The 20,897-nt window shown below is 52.0% G+C and overlaps 1 protein-coding gene across 5 annotated transcripts in view; it reads right to left on the minus strand.

Moving 5' to 3' along the window:
- The window catches only part of GRM4 (glutamate metabotropic receptor 4), a 245,303-nt gene that overhangs the window by 69,891 nt on the left and 154,515 nt on the right, over window positions 1-20,897 (minus strand). For all 5 annotated transcript variants that reach the window (XM_043533672.1, XM_043533671.1, XM_037885170.2 and 2 more), the window contains 2 exons: window positions 7,994-8,129; window positions 2,608-2,762 (listed from right to left, as the gene is read on the minus strand). In XM_043533672.1, coding sequence (XP_043389607.1) covers window positions 2,608-2,762; window positions 7,994-8,129 — 291 coding nt within the window. The remainder of the gene's footprint in view (window positions 1-2,607; window positions 2,763-7,993; window positions 8,130-20,897) is intronic.

Raw genomic sequence — 20,897 nt, forward strand, 5'->3', positions numbered from 1 at the left:
AGCCAATGCCGCAAAGGGCAGAGAGCATCAGTGTCCCGCCCCCAAGGCTCGGGGAGCAGCCGTCAGAAGCCTTCAGCACATCAATGCGCTTGGCGGTTCGGTCTCTAGACGAGTTAGTGATTGACGGTGGGGAGCGTAATGTGCCCTGACAAGCTCTGTGTCTCGCAGGCATTGTGCTGAGCAGGGAACAAACAAGGGAAAGGAAATTGGGGTCTTCAATGTAATGGGGAGCTGCTGCCCATGGGAGAAGCAAAGGGGCCCATGGGGGATACAACGCAGGACCTAGTAACCACATGGCTTCATATAATATTGATCCCCTGGGTTAGGGGTACTCAGCAGATCCCAAGCTCAGATGCAGACCTAGGGTTTCCCAAAGTTCAGGGGAGCGTTGGGAGCCAATGCTTTGGTTCAGATCATTATAAAGGTGGAGCCAGCCACAAGGCACCCAGCCAGATCTGGCTGGGACTGGGAGCTTCAGGATCTTTGGCTCAAGAGCTGAAGAGCCACAGAATAATTATGCTTTAAAACAGTTATGCTGTGATGGCAGCAGGATATGCACTGGCCAAGTCAGGAGCTCTTCACACTACACACACCCCAGTTGCTGCATCTTCCACCCCACCCATCTCTGCCCCTTTCGTGGCAGCTCCTGGAAGGGGAAATCCCCGCCATTCCACCCTTATGCCACGCAGCAGATGCAGCGAGTGCGGCTCCCAGCACTTCCCGCAGCGCTAACAAGTTTGCACAACATCCTGTGCACTCCCCAACAACCGGTGCTCTGCTCAAGTCTTAAGCATAACGAGTGGGGCATGGCTCAGCCCCCGGAGCCCTGAGGGTGGCACGGGAGGCTCCAGCCACATGTGACGGATGTCAAGTATCACTGATGGATCCGCTGAGTAAGATATCGCCCTTTGCTTCATGCTCTAAGTTACCCAGTCATGTTGCAGAGTGCTGTTAAACAGCTGCCCTCTTCCACTGCAGAGGTGGCTGCGTTTCAGTGGTGGGCGGTCACTCCTGTGAGATTATGTTGTCCTTCCACAACACCTTCTATCCACATACCTCACAGCACTTTCCAAACACTCCTCAACTAGTCCTCCGACCCACCCAAAGAGGCAGGCATTAAGATCTCTGTTTTACCGGGGGGCGGGGCGAGGAACTGAAGAAAAGGGAAGTAAACTGATTTACCCAAGGTCACACAGCCAGACAGTGGGAGAGCTGTGAATAGAACCCAGGAGGCCCCCCTGTGCTCTAACCACTGGACCATGATGCCGTTCAAAAGGCCAGATCCACAGTGCTGCTGGCAAGGGGCAAGGGCCCAGCTGAGGGTCTGGCCCACAATCTGCAACGCTCACAGGGGTCTTTATGCTGCCGGGGTTCTTGCTGCTATCACAGTGCTGTGTGACGGTGCCCAGACTGTCACGCAGGAGCTTCTTACTGCCATTCTCCATGATGGCAGAGGATGTACAGAACCCGGGAAAGCTGCTGGCTTTGCAAGCAGTGCCTTGGCAGGGTCCTGGTCTACGTTACCACCTCTGACAGCGGCTGAGCAAACACCTCGGCCAAAGAATTGGGACTGCACCAGGAAGGGGGAAAGGGCCTCAGCCTCAGCACTGAGCAGGGCAGAGCCAGAGTGGAGCCGTATCCCCCATCTCTAGGGAGCTAACAAGAGGGGGTGGCCCCTTTAAGGCTGAGCAGGCTGGGCATGGAAGATGGGGGTGTTTCAAGCTTCCCAAGTGTGAATGCTTTCCTGGATGGGGAGCCTGACGTTAGGGTAACGGACCTGCTAATTGTGCAGCTCTCACCCTGTGCGGAGATGCCCTCAGCTAAAGTTCAGCGGCCACCCAACCAGAGCAAACGAATGATGATACTGTATTGAATAATTCACTGCAATAGTCCTGATAATGCCTTCATTTGCCAGCCTTTCATCCACTTCGCTTGGGATCCATCACTCACCGTAAAGCTTCAGAATAATTACTGGGCTCTTCGAAAGGAATTCTCTAAGCCGAGCACGTGAGAGAGAGGGAGGCAGAGGCTCTCTGCATTCTGGAGCGGCAGAGAAATCCATTTTCAGCTCTTTCTCCTCCCCTAGGGACTCTGCCTAGCACCCCTACCAACGGGGCACGGAAATCCAGTTCCAGGGTTCTTCCTCCCACTGCCCAGGGCTACACCTAGATTTCTTCCCAGGTGGGCACTTGCCTTATTCTCCTCGCTATTCAAAGGTCATTGCATGATCAAGGGAGCCTTCCGTCTTTGGGCGCTCCTGCAGCCACACCAAGGTTTGTGTGTCCGGGTGGAATGGATTCTGGACTTGCCTCTGCTTGGTGCAATTGCAAAGGGGAAAGGAGAGATCATAGATGCAATGGTATAACCAGGTGAGTCGCAAGGCAGAGGGGACAGGCAGCTGGGCGGAGGGAATGGGGTGGCACAGCACAGTAGAGTGGACAGGCAAAGGTACTGGATGAGCCCTATGGCAGAGAAGCAGTAGGGCTCAAAATGAAAAAAAAAATAAAGTGATGGTACTCACCCAAGTCCCGCCCACTCTCTTAGCTCTGCCCACAAGCCTGCCCTGAGACACAGCTGGGGGGAGCTGCAGACTTCAGTCCCACGTACCTTTGACAGACACACGCTTGGGCAGGATGGTGACAGATCCCTCGGCCACCTCCTCTAGGTGGAGCACAGGGGAGATTTTGGAGCCCCAGCTGTCTGAGCCCATCCAGATGAAGTGCCCGGTCTGGTTGGCCCTCTTCGCCGCCTCCAGCACCCTCCTGTGCAGAGAAAAGCCAAAGAGCAGATTCTGAGCTCGTAGCCTTTGCACCCAGGTCAGTGTGGGAGAGAGAAAGCAGGGGCACGATCGAGCACCTGAATCACTCTAAGGAATGTTTTCTAAGCCTATAATCATTCTCGTGGCTCTTCTCTGAACTCTCTCCAGTTTATCCACATCTTTCTTGAATTGTGGGTACCAGAACCGGTCATAGTGTTCCAGCAACCGTCGCACCAGTGCCAAATATAGAAGTAAAATAACCTCTACTCCTACCTGAGATTCCCCTGTTTATGCATCCCGGGATCGCGTTTGCTCTTTTGGCCACAGCGTCACACTGGGAGCTCATGTTCAGCTGCATATCCACCTCAACCCCCAAACCTTTGCAGAGTCACCGCTTCCCAGGAGAGAGTTCCCCCATCCTGTATGTATGGCCTACATGCTTTGTTCCTAGATGTACACATTTATAGTTAGCCGTATTAAGACACACATTGTCTGCTTGCCCCAAGAGGCCCAGATCGCTCTGAATCAATGACCTGTCCTCTTTATGAGGAAGACCCTGTCAATACGGCTGTTGATTAAAAAGTGATTAAGGGAACACAGGTACTTGGCAAAATAAACATCCCTATATAAATGAGCAGGTCGGGAAGATGAGCATCCCAGGGCCCTGAGGCCGTTACTTCTGGGAAGTCCCAGGAAACGGAGGAAGCAGTGGAGGATGGGGGATTGTGTGTCAGGAATCAGGGTCTGCAGCAGAGCCAGTCTCCAGGCTGCCTCGTTAATACAGCTGGCCTGCAGCAGGCTGCCGGATTAGCCACAAAACCCGACTGGCTGCAGAGGTCAGCAAGCTGGCTCATAAGCCAGCAACAGCAGCTCGCTGGCTTCTCAACACTCATGCTGCTTACCACAGCACCTGCTCTCACGTTACCTGGTTCCTGCTGCTCCTGCTTTGCCTCTGTCCTGCCCTTTCCTTGAATCCCTCGTTGCCTGCTACCCTGCTCGCTCCAGTTCCTGCCCCGGTCTGACCCTTGGCTCTGGCTCCTGACTACGGCCTCTGGCTCGATCCCCTGGCTCTGGTACCCAGTTTCTACCTCCAGGTTTTCCCAGTGGCTTTGGCTCCCGACAACTGACTACAACACTGACCTGGCCACGAGGCCTGCTGCCCACTCCCACCACAAGGCTAGACTGACCTCACCCTGGTCAGCTGACGTTACGGTACCAGTCTTCGAGGGGAAAAACAGAAAGCCTGGCAATTACTGTGGTGTGAGTCTAACTTCATCCCCTACAAAATGATGGGACAAATATTTATTAAAATTTAAGTCGCAAGAGGAGGGACCCAGGGACTGGGAGCTTCAGGATCTTTGGCTCAAGAGCTGAAGAGCCACAGAATAATTATGCTTTAAAACAGTTATGCTGTGATGGCAGCAGGATATGCACTGGCCAAGTCAGGAGCTCTTCACACTCACACACACCCCGGCTGCTGCTTCTTCCACCCCACCCATCTCTGCCCCTCTCGTGGCAGCTCCTGGAAGGGGAAATCCCCGCCATTCCACCCTTATGCCATCCCCTTTCCTATCACACACACTGTCTATCCCCCTTCCTGCCATTTACCCCTACCCATCTCCAGACCTTTCCTGCCTGCCTTCACAGCTGCTGGGCACAAGTGCTGCCCAGGGAAAGAGGTGAAATCTCCACTCCCTGTTCTGACTAGACCCAGTCCTGCCCTGCCACGTGCTGTCCCTTTGCACAGACACAAAGGGAGCAACGACATGCTACCCAGTTAGAACGGTCCCCACCCTGCCCAGGATGGAAAGGACCGTGCCAGCAGCAGGCCAGGGGAGAAGGACACCCCTGGTATTTAAGCAGGGAAGCGCTGCAGGCAAGCGAGTTATTAAATATTGCAGAGCGTTAGGCAATCAGTGGAAAATGCATTGAATAATTTACCCTGCCCTGTCCTTCCATTGGTGTCTGCCCTGTGATTCTAACCCAGCCTGCACTGCAGGCATGTTTATGGCCGGGGGGCAGGAAGGCAGGAGGGATGCGGTGCGAGTGAAAGAAAGGAAGAGGGAGGGTGGATAGAGCAAGTGAGGGGCAAGAAAAGGGGAGAGCCAGGAGGAGGAGGAGAAACGATGCTGAGCCTGAAAGTGGGGAGGATGCCAGAGGGAGATGGCCCTGACCCACAGAGCATGGGGCTGGGGTTCATGCCCATCTGTAGTGAAGAGAGATGGCAGTAGGCCATAGCAATGGGTAAAGCAAGCAGGTGAACTGGGGCACTGAGGTGCATGTTGCAGCCAGCGACAGGGAACTGCATCATTCCGTGCCTCTCCCGCTCCAGCTGGAGCAGCGGCATGAAACGTACAGAGGCCCCAGCTGAGCATGCAGCCAGCCAAGTCCCCGACTCCACCGCACGGCTGCAGCTTCATCGCCCCCTCCCGAGGGAGCTGCACAGAGAGACTGGCTCTCCAGCCCTATTTGCATACGTACTGAAGGTAATTGAATTCCCCCTTTAATTACTGAACATTAGGGAAAATCAGGTTACACAGCAGCAGGCTGGAAAGGCTCCAGCGCCGAGGAGGGGGTTTCTTGCAGGCAGGGAGGCAACTCGGATCAGCCTCGTGAGCCGCTGGAGTGAGAGAAATGTTCCTACCCGTGCCAGTGCAACCACTGAACTGGGCACTGCCAGGTGATCAAGTGCCACTCAGGCAGCCAGCCACTGCCAAACTGCTGGTGATCCTTGCCACCCAGCACCACCCCTCTCTCCCCAGCCTCGATCCTCAGCTAGTGCAAACTGGCATCTTTCCACTGAAATCGATGTACGCCAGTGAAGGATCTGATCCGCGGACTTTGACAGAACGGTGCCGACTTACACCCGCTGGGGGGGATTTCTTTGAAATGTTCTGCGCCATGATTTTTATTGCATGGCCCTCAGGTACATTGTAAGCTTGGGGCAGGGCCTGCATTCCTCCAGGTGTTTGTGCAGACCCTGAATCTCTGGCCTGGTCTCACGGATTTTGGCCTCCCAGGCCCTGAAACGCGACCTCCTTATTCTCTCCAACTCCCAAGAGGGCTTGATCCTGAGAGGCACTGAACACCTTTGCCTTCCAGCGATGTCAGGAGCTCTCAGCATCCAGCTGTCTCCGTCTATCTAAGCTCTTATAACAGGGCCCATCAACCTCAGCAGCACCTCTGTCCTCTCCTATTCCCCTTACTTGTCATTATCTGCCCCTTCTCCCTCTTCTCCCTGCCCTTCCTCCCCCATCAGCCTCTATCTGCAGCACTGCACAGGTAACTAGGGGGGCCCTAATCCAGAGCTCACTGATGAGATGGACTTCGTTGCCTTTTGGATTGAGCCCTAGGTGCACTGCTGGGAAGAGAACTGAGGAACCCCCCCACCCCCAGTTGTTTCTCATTAACCATAAAGGCAGATTTATGACTCACACATCCTATGTCAGGGATTGAATTACTTGCTACCCGAGTCCAGATGGCATTATTATATTTGTTTTAAAAGCCACACTCCACTGAGCCGCAGGGATGCCAAACATCTGTGACCAACGCTAGCTGCGTTGCCACTTCCCTTGCTCCCACCACCGGCTCCCCTGCAGTGCGGTGACAAGCACAAGGATCGCCCAAGCTGGATGGGAGGGTCAGCAAGTGGCACAATCCCAGCCCAACCATGGGACTCAGACCAAGTGGCTTTGGGAGGGAGTTGGGGACAGCTGATGCACACTGGTTTGGCTGTGGATTTACTTCTGTTGGTCCTTTCCACTTGGGGTATAGGACCAGCTCCTAAGCGGGTGTAAATCGGGGTCGTTCTGTTGAAACCAATGAATGGAGCTACGCCAAATGACACCGGGCCCTTAAATGGTTTCCACCATGGTTTTTATTCCAGGTCTAAATTAAACTTTAAGCTCTTCGGTGCAAGGACTGTATTGTCCTGAATCTAGCACCTACCACAACAGGGCTCCACTCCTGTCTGGGGTCCTGGCATGCGACCACAATCCTAATGCAAGATGATTAGTTTGGTCTGTCTTTGAATTACCCTAGTACCTACGAACCCTAGTGAAGAACCAAGACCGCCTTGTGCTAGGCACTGCACAGCTTTGCGACAGGCGCATTACAAAAGGGTTAAACACCCACGCCTGGGCTAACTCCTCAGCTGGTGAACGTGGGTGCCGCTCCATTAATGTCAATTACAACAGCAGGGCAGGTGGCCCATAAAGAATAAGCGAGCTGGTGCTGCATGCATCTCTACTGATCGGTAGGCAAGGGGCCAGTCCCCGATCCCATTTACACTGCTGTAAATCTGGAGCGATCCCACTGATGACAGTGTCGTTCCCCTGGTGTAACAGTGCTGCATCTGACCAGCAGTGGGTATCAGGCTGCTGCCGCACAGAAAAAAAAACAAACCACATTTTCCAGGTGTGTACGTGTGTCAATGAGTGCTAGTGGGAGGTAATTCCCCCTTTACGCACACCCCTCGCCTGGGTAAACGTTTACAAACCCCTGTTTAATGGTGCTTGCCATTTACACAGCAAGGTAAATCCCGGATTCCTCAGCGCATAAGCGAGCGAGCGTAAATGTCAGGTTTTCAGACATTTCTATTAAGGAGGGAAAAGAAACTTGGATCGTTTGCATATCAGATGTAAACGGCTTTAAAATCTCCGTTTACCCACATTTACATAATGTTTGCTGATTAATAAATTAGACACTTATAAAAAGCAGGTGTAAATCAATGTGAATCATTAGGCTCCGTAAACATTGTAAGCCACCATATGTCACCTTGATTTGTCTGCTGCCTGTAATCCTGCAGCTCCCCACTGCATGCAGGGATGGAGTATCTTCTTGAGGGACTCAAGTGGAGCTCCCAGAAGCTGAGGACTCCAAAACTAGCAGCCCCTTCTGGAAACATGGGTCTAAATGACTTGCCCGAGGTCACACAGAGTCAGTGGCAAAGTCAGGAACAGAATCCCAGAGCCCTGATTCCGGATTGCTTCTCTAACCATTAGCCCCCACTCTCCTCATTATAATTATGTACCCTCTGCACCAAACACCACCAGCGCTGTGATGTGGCCAGTAAAACAGGCTACCGGGTCCATGGAGTGCTAAGGAACTGTAGGATACACTGCGGGGCAGACAGCATCGGGAGATACCAACACACAGAGAACCTTGTGTTCCCCCTCCTCGCTTCATGTGGTTTGCCCCCCACACCACCCCTAGGCCAGCCCATTATCCACTCACCTGATATCGTCCTCGTTGGCAAAGATGATGATGGCCCGAGCATGGGAGGTCTCCAGGAGACGGCGAATGATCTTATCGAACTCTCCCGCCTTGGGCTCCCGAGGTATCTTGACAGACTGGGCCACGCACACTCCCCCTGCGGGCGGACAAGACACGGCACATTTAGACATGCCTTCGAACCGGCCGGCCCTACTCAAGCTCCCTTTAGGGGGATACCTAATTGCTGGGGGGGGGGGGGGGAGGGAGGGCTCACTCTTGGGTCCCACATGCTTGAGATCGACACATCTCTGGAAGCGGCTCGACCCTGGAAATGGACAAACCTCAGCACCCCCTCCAGTGCGGGACTGGAGCATATGGGATTTGCATTGCAATTGCCTGTGTGGAATGCCGGTTATTCATAACCCAAGGAAACCAGCAAAAGACCAGCATGAGGCCATTTAACGTGGGTAGGGGAAGCAACTGCCAACATGCTCTGTATTACAGCGGCACCTAGAGGCTCCAGTCAGGATCGGGGCCCCATTTTGCCACGCGTTGCACAAACACATAGCGAGAGACTGGCCCAGCCTGTAGGAATCTAGGCCTACGTGGGACCTACATAAATTATGGTTGTAAGGAAGTTTGGATGTTAGCATAAAAAACAGGCTCCCAGCGTGAGATCAAAGAAAATAAAATCCTGAGAAAGAAGAATTGTTGCGTTAACTTTGCAGTGACCCGGGGAATACCAGCGTTATCATTTTTAGGGCTGGGGCGGAAGTAACAGAAACAGAGAGCGTGATTAACTGGGAACCTGCTTCCTAAAACTCCCTCATCTAGCTTTGGTTAAGGGCCAATAACCAGTAGTAATATCACTTGTTTATTATAGCGTATACAAAGCAAGGTTTTTTAGGGGCTCTTTAGCAGAGCTTTGCCTCACCGTCTGGAGTCATGCCATGATGCAAGGTGTCTCCCGGGCCTGAACCTGTTGTAATTATGTTGGCCAGCACTTACAGGTGTGTTGTTGCTAGGGCATAGAGGGCCGTATATGCTTGTATTGATATTTTGGATGTAACCAGCACCAAGTGGCCTTTGAGACTAACAAAGGAATGCATGTGTGGAAACTGAGTCATGGTAATGCTTCATAACCTCCTTAGGATAATTATTCCCAACACTGCCCCAGAAAGCTCACCGCCTAAGCAGACCAGGCAGACGGCAATGGGAGAAGGGCAGTACGGCCACGCCTGTGTTATGGGCCAGGAACTGAAGACGTGGAGAGATGAAGTGATTTGTCCCAGCGAGCCAGCGGCAGCACCAAGAACTGAGCTCAGATCTCTTCTCCTACCCTGTGTCTGTTTGGTGTATAGACTGTCAGATCACTGGGGCAGGGACCATCCTTTACTCTGTGGGTGTGTGCACACAGCACCGCCACCTAGCACAACAGGGCCATGATCCACGTGGGGCCTCTGGATGTTACTGGAACAAACAACAATCAACACAGTGCCGTTGTGACCATTTGAGCCCATCCTCAGCCAGAAGTTCCGGTGACTTCCACAGCGCTCTCTTTCTCTCCCCTCCTTCTGCACCAGGGGCTGACACCAATGGGCCCCTAGTGCTCCGAATATATTTGCTCAATGCGTTCTTCCCTCCTATGGCGCATTCCTCAGGAAGAGACAAAAATCTTCCCATTATTTCCACTGCCGCAGATTGTTTTTTCACACATCACTTTGATTTGTATCATCCTCCCTTTGTCGTGTTGCTCCCTCCGATCAGCCGTCTCGAGAGCTAATCTCTACCATCCACCTACTCCTTTTATTATCTGTCATTTCAAGCCATAACCGCTCTCTCCCCTCCTCGTCTCAATTCTTCGGCAGTTCCCCTGTCTCCGGCGTCTCCTCCAAGCCTTCCTCTGCATTCACCCTTTCCCTAATCTCAGATCTCGAGGGAGCATCCCCTACTTGCTTTGCCACTCTTCATTCCTGCTTCCCAAACAGCTTTCAGCTGAGCTCATCATTTCACATTCTCCTTTTTGAGTCCCTGCCCGGCTTCTTGCAAGTGTGTGTGTAAACACATCTTCTGGATTTCAGACCTATTGCCTGAGGCTTGGCCCCTTAGGGTTCGAGCTCCCTGTCCTCCCAGAAATAGGCATCACCAGTTTAGCCCCTACTCTGGTTAGTGATGGAGCAGAGATGTACTGTTCGAGTTACATAATGGCTCTGGAATACTATGGCAATGGGACCATTAGAAATACATATAAAGTACGTACAATTATGATATATTTGTATTACGGTAGCACCTAGGCGCCCCAGTCATTGATCAGGACCCTACTGTGCAAGGTGCTGTACAAACACAGAACAAAAAGCTTACAATCTAAATCACGGGGCCAAATTCATCTCAGGAGCAACCCCATTGAATTTTATGAGAGATGGGGTTGGCTTATAATCCGCAGTTATGTCAGGTAGGCTAATAAGGGCTTTCCATCCTCATGCTCCAGGCCCCTGTTTGGGTCAGGAAAAAATTGAACATAAGAGCTCAGCGCCCATTTAAATGTACCAAAATAAGCGGTGGCAGGTTTCCAGCAGGGCTCAGTTCATGGGCTGCTGAGCTCTTTGAAAAAGATGGCCTTGATTGTGGGTGCAGAATAGCCAGCCCTTAGGAACACTGGGTGAAATTCACCCCAGCACGAGGCCCATGTACCAAGTCCCAGGAGTTTAAATGGTGCAAGGCCTCAGGCTGGCGCCTCCATCCAGGGGTGCATTTCACACCTTGCAAGGGTTTCACGTATTCCCTTGAAGCATCTGGCCACATTCGCTGTAATAGACAGGTGACAGGACCAGCTGGTTCTCTGACCTATTCTGCGATAGCAGTTCTTCCACTCCTCCCTTGACTAGAGTGACTGCTTGATCACAGAGACGGGAGCTCTGCAATCCTACTCACCAAGCCAGCTGCTGAGCATTTGAAATAGCAGCTAATTAAAACTTAAAAAAAAGAGAGAGAGAGAGACAGAGAGAGAGAGTGAAAAGAAAATTGGATGAGTAACCATGCTTCTGTCTGCTGGGCTTTAACCCTGAACGCCTGCCAGCCCTGGCCCGGCCAAAAGCCAACGGCTCCTCACTGCAACTTTTTGGCAGGCACCAGTAAAAAAAAAATGGAAAAGAGATGGGAAGAAAATTAAACATTCCAGGACCTTCCGGATATAATTGATGGTCTCAATTTGCATAGTAAATGACACGGCTGATGCCTCGCCTGCCGCTGAAGGATCCCCGCTTAAGCAAAGGTCAGAGTAATTAGCACACAACTGCCATTGCAGAGAGATTTCCCAGAACTCCTGCCATCCAGAGAGGACAGTCCCCTCCTCCAGTTGAGAATCTGGCAGCCGTGCAGCAGGGGAATGACAGCAAGGGAACAGCAGAAGGCACGGGGATGCAAAGGAATTCTTAAACCGGAGCATTCATCCAGCTGGCTGGGGAGCTCCCAGAGCCAGATCCCCAGCAGGCGGAAGTCAGAGCAGCTCCACTGATGAGCAGCTTGCCCCTTGGCTCAAACCTGCAGCCTTACGCATGAGATTGGGTTATAAGTGTTATTTGTAGAGCCTAGGAGCTCCAAGTAGGGACTAGCGTTGGTGGGGTCTTAGGGACCGTGGCTATTCCGTCAGTATCAGAAAGAATAATAAAACCCAGTTCTTATCTAGCACTTTTCATCAGTAAATCTCATAGCTCATTCCAAAGGTGGCCAGTATCATTATCCCTCTTTTACAGATGGGGAAACTGAGGCACAGAGCAGTGAAGACCTTGACTTGCCCAAGGTCGCCCAGCAGGCCAGTGGCAGAGCCAGGAATAGACCCCCAGGTCTCCTGAGACCCAGTCCAGTGCTCTGTCGACTAGGCACACTGCCTCCTATACCACTATACACTCCTACAGCACCTGCCATCTGAGGATCCTAAAGCGCTTTACAGTTGGGTGACATTCACACCAGTGCCGCTGGCCTGTGCGCCCCTTTGGTCCCACTGGAGGCATTAAGTGGCCTTTAAGCAGTGCTGACACCTTGTGCTGGTCCTCTGCAGGGGGCAAACGCCACATTAACCCCACTCCCACAAGGTAGGCAAGGCTTATGATCTCCCTTTTACTGATGGGGAAACGGAGTCACGGGAAGGAGATGTGAGCGGTCAATGGTCCCACACTGAACCAGGGGCAAAGGCAGGAATAAGCCCAGGCCTTGCACTGGATCGGAGAGCCCTCCAAAGACAAAGCAAGGGAAGGCAGGGGACGCCGGGAGGAAAGGCAGATGATTCCAGAGCTGTTTTATTAAGCTGATCAGATTGTTCCTTTTTTCCCCCCTTGGGGACAGAAGGGGCTCTGACCTCATGGACAGCACAAGGAGAACAATCAGACCAGTCAATATTGTCACATGGATCCAACATGCCATCACCCCTAACATGCCCTGTTGCGCTAGGCGCTGTACATGAGTGGTAGGAGAGACTCCTCCACGCCTCTTCACCAGCTCTTCCCTCTCCTCCCTCCCTTTTCTCCATCTGGTGCCACCTTGGGCTGATCCAGATCCAATGATCTGCCATTGGGAGCCTTTCTGTTGCCTCCTGTGGGTGCTGGATCAGACCCTTTGGCTAGTGCATGGAGACGGGGTCACCTCACCGCTCCTTAATTCTGCCTCTTCTAGCCTCAGTGTCTCTCTCTCTGTACCTCTTTCCCCCTCTCCCTTCTCACCCCACCCCTGGCTAAGCCTCCCCCATTCACAGACAAAGCCATTTGCAAGGTGCTCATTTGCTTGCTGGCTGTAATTGACAAGAGGAGCCCCTGGAGGTAAAAGGTTAATGGAGAGCAGCTCATGAATAACCATGAGCACAAAGCCATGCACAGGCCTTTCGTAAGGTCCAGGAGGCAACACCCCATAGGCACTGAATGCAGGGGTCTTTCCTGTGGTGGATTCATGGCTGCCCCCACCTCATGCCATGGAACTAGCTCAGGTATTCCTAAGGTGTCTCTCCCTTGGGTTTCTAAGCACCACGTCTCGCTATTGAAACCACATCCTGGCTCTTCCTAGCACAGCACAAGACCCACCCCTAGGTCTTCACGTTGTGTGCAGCACTGCAAACGCCCCCCGGGTCCAGCCAAACAGACACACATCCCTGTTTATGACTGAGACAAGGCTGAGCTGTGCGTGTGAAAGACAGACTGACAACAGGCCCCTGCGCACCTGTCCGAGTGTGTGATCTTGCTGGGCACAGGTTGGTCTCCGTGCGCGTCTGTCCACAGCTGGGCTCTAGATTTGTCTCAGTCTGTCTCCCTGGTGCACAGCATGATCTGTGCATGCGTGTGCACTGATGGGAGAGGAATAAGCCCCATTAGAACACGGGGCACGGACATGTAGCAGGATGAGATCCGGGTGTGTCAGCGAGTCCCCAGGGTAGGCAGGAATGGGTAGCCTGGCTCAATCAGGAATCCCTCAGAGGCCCCTAGGTAACTGTTAAATCCCGACCCCCTGCATGTTATTGGCCACGGAGCCATGGTAACCAGAAGGCTCCCCAACAAGGAGCCATAATTAATTATTGATCTCTGCACTTCTCCATAACTCACTACTCCACAGAGAGATTTCTCCCTTCCCTTCCCAGCAGGTTGCTTCCAGGGACCAAAGCTGGTCGGGCATCTTTCCGCAGAACGGTTTTCTGTCAAAAAATGCTGATCTGTCAAACCCAGAACTTTCTGTGGGAACGGATCAGTTCAGACGGACGTCCTATTTCCAAACAAAATTGGGGGGAAAAAGTGTTTTAGAATTGTCAAAAGGGGTTAAAATGTAAACGTTTGGGTTTCCAGTTCAAAATTTAAGTTAATTTATAGTTAAAAAAAAAAGTTTACGACAGTTTGACAGCGATACAAAATGTTCCAGAATTATCTAAATGAAACAATCGGTCGACCCAAACCCAATTTTTGTGTTTCCTGGTTTTCAGCTTGCAAAAATTTTTAAGATTTCAACTTTTCATCCTGAAAAAGGATTTTATTTCTTTAATTTTTTTTTTTAAATCCCAAAATGGTTTTGTGGGATGTGAAAACAGTTTCCTGCCCACCTTTGCCAGGCACCACGTTGACTGTGCCTGGCAGCGTGAGCGGCAGGAATCCACCAGCTGCTTCTGTCATCCCGGTGTCCCTCAGCCTCACCCCCCCTGGGAAAGAGACACCGATCCGAGGGCCAGGAGAGGACTTGGCTGCTAGCGTCAGTCTCGTGGGCACAGCAGAAAGGGACAAATCCCACCCTCATTCCATTCCTTCCATTACTCAGCTCAAGCACACGGTGCTGCCCAATACAAAGCCATCTCCCTCTCCCCTGGGAATCCAGTAGATCAGTGGTTCTCAAACTGTGGGTCGGGACCCCAAAGTGGGTCACGACCCCATTTTTATGGGGTTGCCAGGGCTGGCTTAGATTTGGTGGGGCCCAGGGCCAAAACCCAAGCCAGAGGGCTTCAGCCCTGGGCGGTGGGGCTAAGGTTACAGGCGGAAGCCCTTGGTCTTCGGCTTTGGCCCCCCAGCCTGGGGCAGTGGGGCTTGGGCTTTGCCCTCCCCCCACCCGGGATGGCAGGGCTCAGGCTTCAGTCCCCCTTCCTGGGGTCCTGTAGTAATTTTTGTTGCCAGAAGGGGGTCACGGTGCAATGAAGTTTGAGAACCACTGCAGTAGATGTTGGACTGGGCTTTGCCCCATCACCTTGGGAATGGCCTGTGACGGGCATGGTCTGAGAAACTCTGATGCCACCTCAGGTTCCCACCAGCGCCCAGAAACCAGGAAGCTGCCTCGGCATCTTGCAGGAAGAGCATTGCTGACAATCAGGCCCAGCAAGGTCTGAGCGTATTAGCTTGGCTGCTGCCCCGTCAGAAAGCTAGTCGCTGCGTGGCAACAAGGTGAGTGACTGCTGGTCCCAGGTGACCTCCCCCCAAAGGTTTGTACCGTTCACATTCAGAGACACCCGCCCCTGCCATTCAGAGGTCTGAGATATTTTCAAGCTCTCGGTAATGATCCCCAGCTGGAGCTCAGGAATGCAAGTCTCAGCTCCTTGTATCTTCTCCAGCCTGGCTCACCAAGCCCCAGCCAGGAGACGTCAGAGAGCAGGAGGTTGGTTTAGGAGCCGTTCGAGTCCCAGCACCTGCTGTCTGTCACCAGGCTCTAAGCCTGGAACTTCTGAGCACCCCTTTGAACAACACACAGCGCATGGCAAGTCATGCCACATCCTCTTACATTCGGTTTGATTCAGGCTGACAGGCAGGGAAGCTTTCAACTACACAGTATCTATGATTCTGTCCTACTGTCAGTTGCCTACACAAAGCTGGGGAGCAAACAAGCTAGGGAAGCTTCAGTGTATGCAGAGCTTCATCTGGCTTTCCTCTCCCAATGGGAATTCCTGTTTGCTACAGGATCACAGGCTGGCAGATGCTACAGAGAGCAGGGAGTCATCCACTCCAAACCCAGCCTGGGATCCTCCAGCAACTCCCCTACTGAGGAGCCCTGAGAGAGAAGGGAAATTGAGGCACAGTGCCACAGAGCCACTCCTGGCCATGAGGGGGTATGCAGCAGGGGGCCAGCCCTGTTGCATGCAAACACACATTTGCACACACACACACACAGGTATACAACAGCTAACAGCATTGTGTGCGTGCGCACACACTTGCAGGTGTACAAACCCACTCAAAACTCTGGTTGAACAGGGACAAAAAATTTATCTTTGCAAATATTCTACTGAGAAACTGTGGAATTTGCTGAATACGACAAGCTCCTGTTCAACACAACCACACTCACATAGACACATCTGCACATGCCCATGCCAAAGGCACGTGTACTGCACATGCTGTCCTCCTGAATATTTTTGGAAAGCGAGTTGGGTGAAATAGCATTCCATGTACACACACACACACACACACCCCCCTTCAAGAAAGATACTGGAGGGGAATTTTTGGCATGCAGTTCAAACCTGACACCCCCCTGCTGAAGTCTGATCTCATTTATTGGATTGTAAACTCTTTGGAACAAGGACCGTCTCTTTGGGTCTCTGTTTGTACAGCCCCTAGCACAATGGGCTCCAGCTCCAGGACTGGAGCTAGTAGCCGTTACTGCAATACACATAATAAATAATCACAGTTTATACCGGTGTTTTACTGCTATAATTCCATGGTTTTCAATAAGGTTATTCTGGATTTACACCGCCATGAGACAGACCAAAAAAACAACCCCGCCCAACCATCAAATCATGCGCCCTTCCCAGCTCCAAATTCCAACAGCGAGCACACCCCACAGCTGGCACTAGGGCAGAAACAGGAGGCTTCTACCTGCAGCTGGGGGTGGGTGATGGAAAGAGACAGGATATATTATCTCCATTCACAAATAACGGGATTTGCATGCTCAGAAAGGGAACAAGTTTGCAGGGACAAATCTACAATGGTTTTACCAGCGGACACACAGATGATGCAAGCTTTCTCTGTAACCCCCCCCGCCCCCGTATAGCCCATCCAGTATATTAGACACCTGTGGAATACAGGAGAGATGCATTCAGCTGGACCAGAATCATAGCACAAAAGACCTGTCTAATATCAATTAGTCTTCAGAGCACCTAAAAGCACCAGTAGACATCAGGGCCACATTGTGCTCAGTGCTGTACAAACACAATGAAAGACAGTTCCTGCCCCGAAGTGTTTACAATCTAGCTGGACAAGACAGACCAAGCGTATTATTAGCTTCATTTTACAAATGGGAGCACCAAGGCCCAGAGCGATTAAGTGACTTGTCCAAGGTCCCACGGGGCGTTGGTGGCAGAGCCAGGAGCTGAAGCCAGGTCTCTATACTCTAAGGGTACAGTACGTCTACACTGGAGACACAGGTGTCATTTCCAACTCAGGTAGATGTGCACAGGCTAGCTTTAAATGAGCAAGTGTGTTACAAATAGCAGTATGGCCACAGCAACCGTGTACAGAGAATCATAGACTATCAGGGTTGGAAGGGACCTCAGGAGGTCATCTAGTCCCACCCCCTGCTCAAAGCCAGGACCAATCCCCAACTAAATCATCCCAGCCAGGGCTTTGTCAAGCCTGCCCTTAAAAATCTCTAAGGAAGGAGATTCCACCACCTCCCTAGGTAACCCATTCCAGTGTTTCACCACCCTCCTAGTGAAAAAGTTTTTCCTAATATCCAACCTAAACCTCCCCCACTGCAACTTGAGACCATTACTCCTTGTACTGTCATCTGCTACCACTGAGAACAGTCTAGATCCATCCTCTTTGGAACCCCCTTTCAGGTAGTTGAAAGCAGCTATCAAATCCCCCCTCATTCCTCTCTTCTGCAGACTAAATAATCCCAGTTCCCTCAGCCTCTCCTCATAAATCATGTGCTCCAGCCTCCTAATCATTTTTGTCGCCCTTCGCTGGACTCTTTCCAATTTTTCCACATCCTTCTTGTAGTATGGGGCCCAAAAACATAGCAACATAGCAAGGATCTCTGTCAGGACTGTATTTGGGCAGTTAGCCCAAGCCACCACCTTTGCCATTGTGGGGACACGCCTATTTCTAGCACCCTAGCTCCATCAAAGCTAGCATGAGTATGTCTGCCTGAGCTGGAAATTACACTTCCTGCTCCAGTAACCCTAAGGCCAGTGTCTGAACCACAAGCCTCTCCTTCCTGTCTACTCAGCAGAGTTGATACACTTCAAATATAGCCAAGTACAGGCTATTTTTATGGGAGGAAACTGGGCCAATTTTATGTTTGTTTCCCATATGGGGAGGCAGATGGATGGAGAGGAGGAAGTTGGATAAACAGACTCCAGGACAGGCAGGCAGACCAGCAAAACCAGAGACAGCACCCAGCAATGTCAACAGATACGGGATGATCCGCCCCACAGTGAGTTATCAGGGACTGGCTAGCCCGCCAGGCATGGTGCCAAGCCCGCGGGCAGGCTAGGGCTAACACTTGCTTACGCATCAGAGACACCAGCTCTTTAAGGAGCTGTCGCAGCTTAATTATTGTTTCCATGGCAATCAAGAGAGAAAATCCAACATAGGGAGCAGTTTGCAAACATAAGAGTCTTTCATAAAGTCCTGGTGCACACGTGCAATCACACTTGGATGTACACACACTTGTATTACATGCTCACACATACACATTCACATGTTCATAAGTCCATGTTCCCAAAGTCACTTGTCTACCCACACAAGCGCTGCCATAAACACACAACGCAACCTACACACCAGCTTGTGAACTCAGGGTGCAGAGGCAAGCCCAGGGCTCTGAAATGCAGGCTGCCACAGGATGCCCTGGAGACCCATACTCTTCCCCCATTGCAGAGAGTGTCCATAGGCAGCCCATATATTTTAGGTCTCCCACCTTCATCGGGTCTGGCGGGGCTGTGTTGGAGCCCATCACCCCAGTTTGCTTGTGGTGGGGAGCTGCATTCCTGAGTGATCAGCACCTACCCCACCCCAACACCCAGGGATTGAGCATCACCCTACCTCCGTCCCCACAAGGGGTTGAGAGGCTGAGTCCACGTATCAGGACATGTCTGCGGGGAAACGCTGTCGCCTTCTATCTGATCACCCAATGCAAAAACCTGAGCACCTGCCGGATGAGAACATCGGACAAGGCAGTGTGTGCTAACCCCACACAAGCAGCATCAGCTCCATCCCACAAGCGCTGTGGGTCGCAGCCTGGCAAGAGACCAGCCTCTCTCTCCTTCTGCATGAGATCAGCAACCTAAGGGACTTCTCATCTTCATTGGCATGTTACTCCATTGACTTCTAACTCCTTGCTGTCGTCCCCAGCTGTTACACACGCTAACTGGCTTAAGCTCTGATTCCACCATGGCTCGTGAGGTGCCGATCACGCTCTTTACTGCGGCGCTTGGCAGAGAACCAAGGAACAGGGTGGAATTTTCCCCCCTCCATTACATTCCTCCCTCTGTGGAGTCCAGCCAGGGACTCCCAGGCTCAGCATCAGAGTGGCTCAGTCCAGTGCATCGCCCTCTCACTCACAGAAAATGGTGGGTTCAAGTCCCACTGCTACTAAATTAGGAAAGAAAAAAAGTAATTAAACTGGCAGGTTTAAAAAAAAAAAAAAAAAATACAAGACTAGAGAACGCAGCATGTGTTTTGCTCTTAATTCTGCAATGCAGGGTCCCAAGGGCAGGCAAGGCAAGTGTCCAAAATAACAGCCTTTGCATCAGATCAGGCATGATCTTTACCTGCTCCAAACACCCTGTGTGTATCAGTTTCACCCACCCACTGTCCGTCCTCACCAGAGCGCTGCAAGGACAGCTGGAGTGAGCATCAGCCGAGGGAGCCCTGATGAGGAGGCATCTGGCCTGAGTGGGAGCTCCTTTGGAAAAGAGTGGCTGGCCTCCATATGTCCCACGTTACATCAGAGACCAGCAATGCGGGGGACAGCAACGGCACAAACAGGGTGAATCGGGGGGCACCTGTTATCACGTGCAAGTCGAGCCTGCTGAAGGGGTGGAGTGGGAATGGGAACTGCCGCAACTGGCATAACAGGGCGCGTGGGGAGGGACCGAACGGTTTACTGAGGCCTTGAGAGCTGAGGGAGAGAAAGCCATCTGAGACAGACACAGTACAAGAGGTGGGTGTGGCTGAGTGGGCGAAAGAAGCGGAGTGACTAACACGGCTGAGCGCTGAAAACAACGCAGCAAAATAATGAGGGAAGCAGCAGTGACCAAAGGGAATCAGGCCAATGACACCAGCGGCCTTTGGGGGGAGGGAAGTTTCATGCAGAGCCAATTAAAGCCGGGGAGAGGATGGATTTTGGAGCTGGCCGATCTGTTTAATGACGGATGTATATTTGGAAGCCCTGTGCAGGGTTGGCAGCGAGTGGTCTAACAGAATCAGTCATCCATCCCATGCCTTCTTTACTTGATCGGAAGCACTCTGGGGCAGGGACTGTCTTTCTGGGTTTGTCTTCACTGCACAGTTAGCCTGGGTCATTGGCACTGGGCTCTGAACAACCAGGTGCTGTTTGTTCTCTATGCTGAGATGCTCTAGGATTCCTTCCCAGCCAGTTGTATCAATTGCAGGAGAACCTGTCTGACCTGCAGGGGAATTGTGGGAAGGCACCGGAGGACTTTCAGCCCTGGAGTGATTTCCCTGCATCCTCACTGCAAAGTGGGCAGGTTCCAGAATCATTTAAAGTGCAACCCAGGCTCTCGCCTGCCTCCCCAGCTGGGTCAGATAGCCCAGGCTTAAAACACCTCCACACCCCAGCCTGGGGGCTCTCTGTGTGGACAGTAGGGGGATCAAGGGTAAAAGCCAGGTAAAGAGCCTGGGTTGACTCTGCATTGAAGATATATCCTTCTGTGTTTGTACAGCACCTAGCACCCTGGGGTGCTGGTCCATGACTGGGGCTCCTAGGTGCTACCACAACACAACAATAAATAATAATGTCTCCCCAGTCCAGGCTAGACACAGGGGGCTCCTGTGCAGTGACATAGGCAGCATAAACTGGGAGCTAGAGAGAACCACAGGGTCTGTCTGTGTCCAGCAGCTGTAGTAAAGAATCCCCTTTATATTCACTACAGCCAAGTCCAGTCTGGACCATGAAGGATACCAATAGGGGGGTGCTCAACCAAGGCCCAGCAATCCCAGTGAGCCATGGTGAGATGAGAGCAAGCAGAGGGGTGCTTCCCAAGGGAGCCCAAAGCTGAGATCTACAGGAGACAGCCTACATGCCTAGGCAGGTTCACGTGAAAGGAGAAGACATCAATGGAAGAAGCAACGATTTAGGAATACAAGGCCACAGGTGAGGAGCCTGAATGATGTAATAAGCAATAGTCAGAGAAGACCAGCTGCCTCGCTATTGTCGAGCGTTTCGTAGACATCGCGGCCTGAGAGAATTGTCAGCAGGACCATGTGTTGGCTTTGTGGTTTTATAGGGAGCAAAGACC

The sequence above is a fragment of the Chelonia mydas genome, chromosome 21, assembly GCF_015237465.2.
Source record: "Chelonia mydas isolate rCheMyd1 chromosome 21, rCheMyd1.pri.v2, whole genome shotgun sequence".
Lineage (NCBI taxonomy): Eukaryota > Metazoa > Chordata > Testudines > Cheloniidae > Chelonia > Chelonia mydas.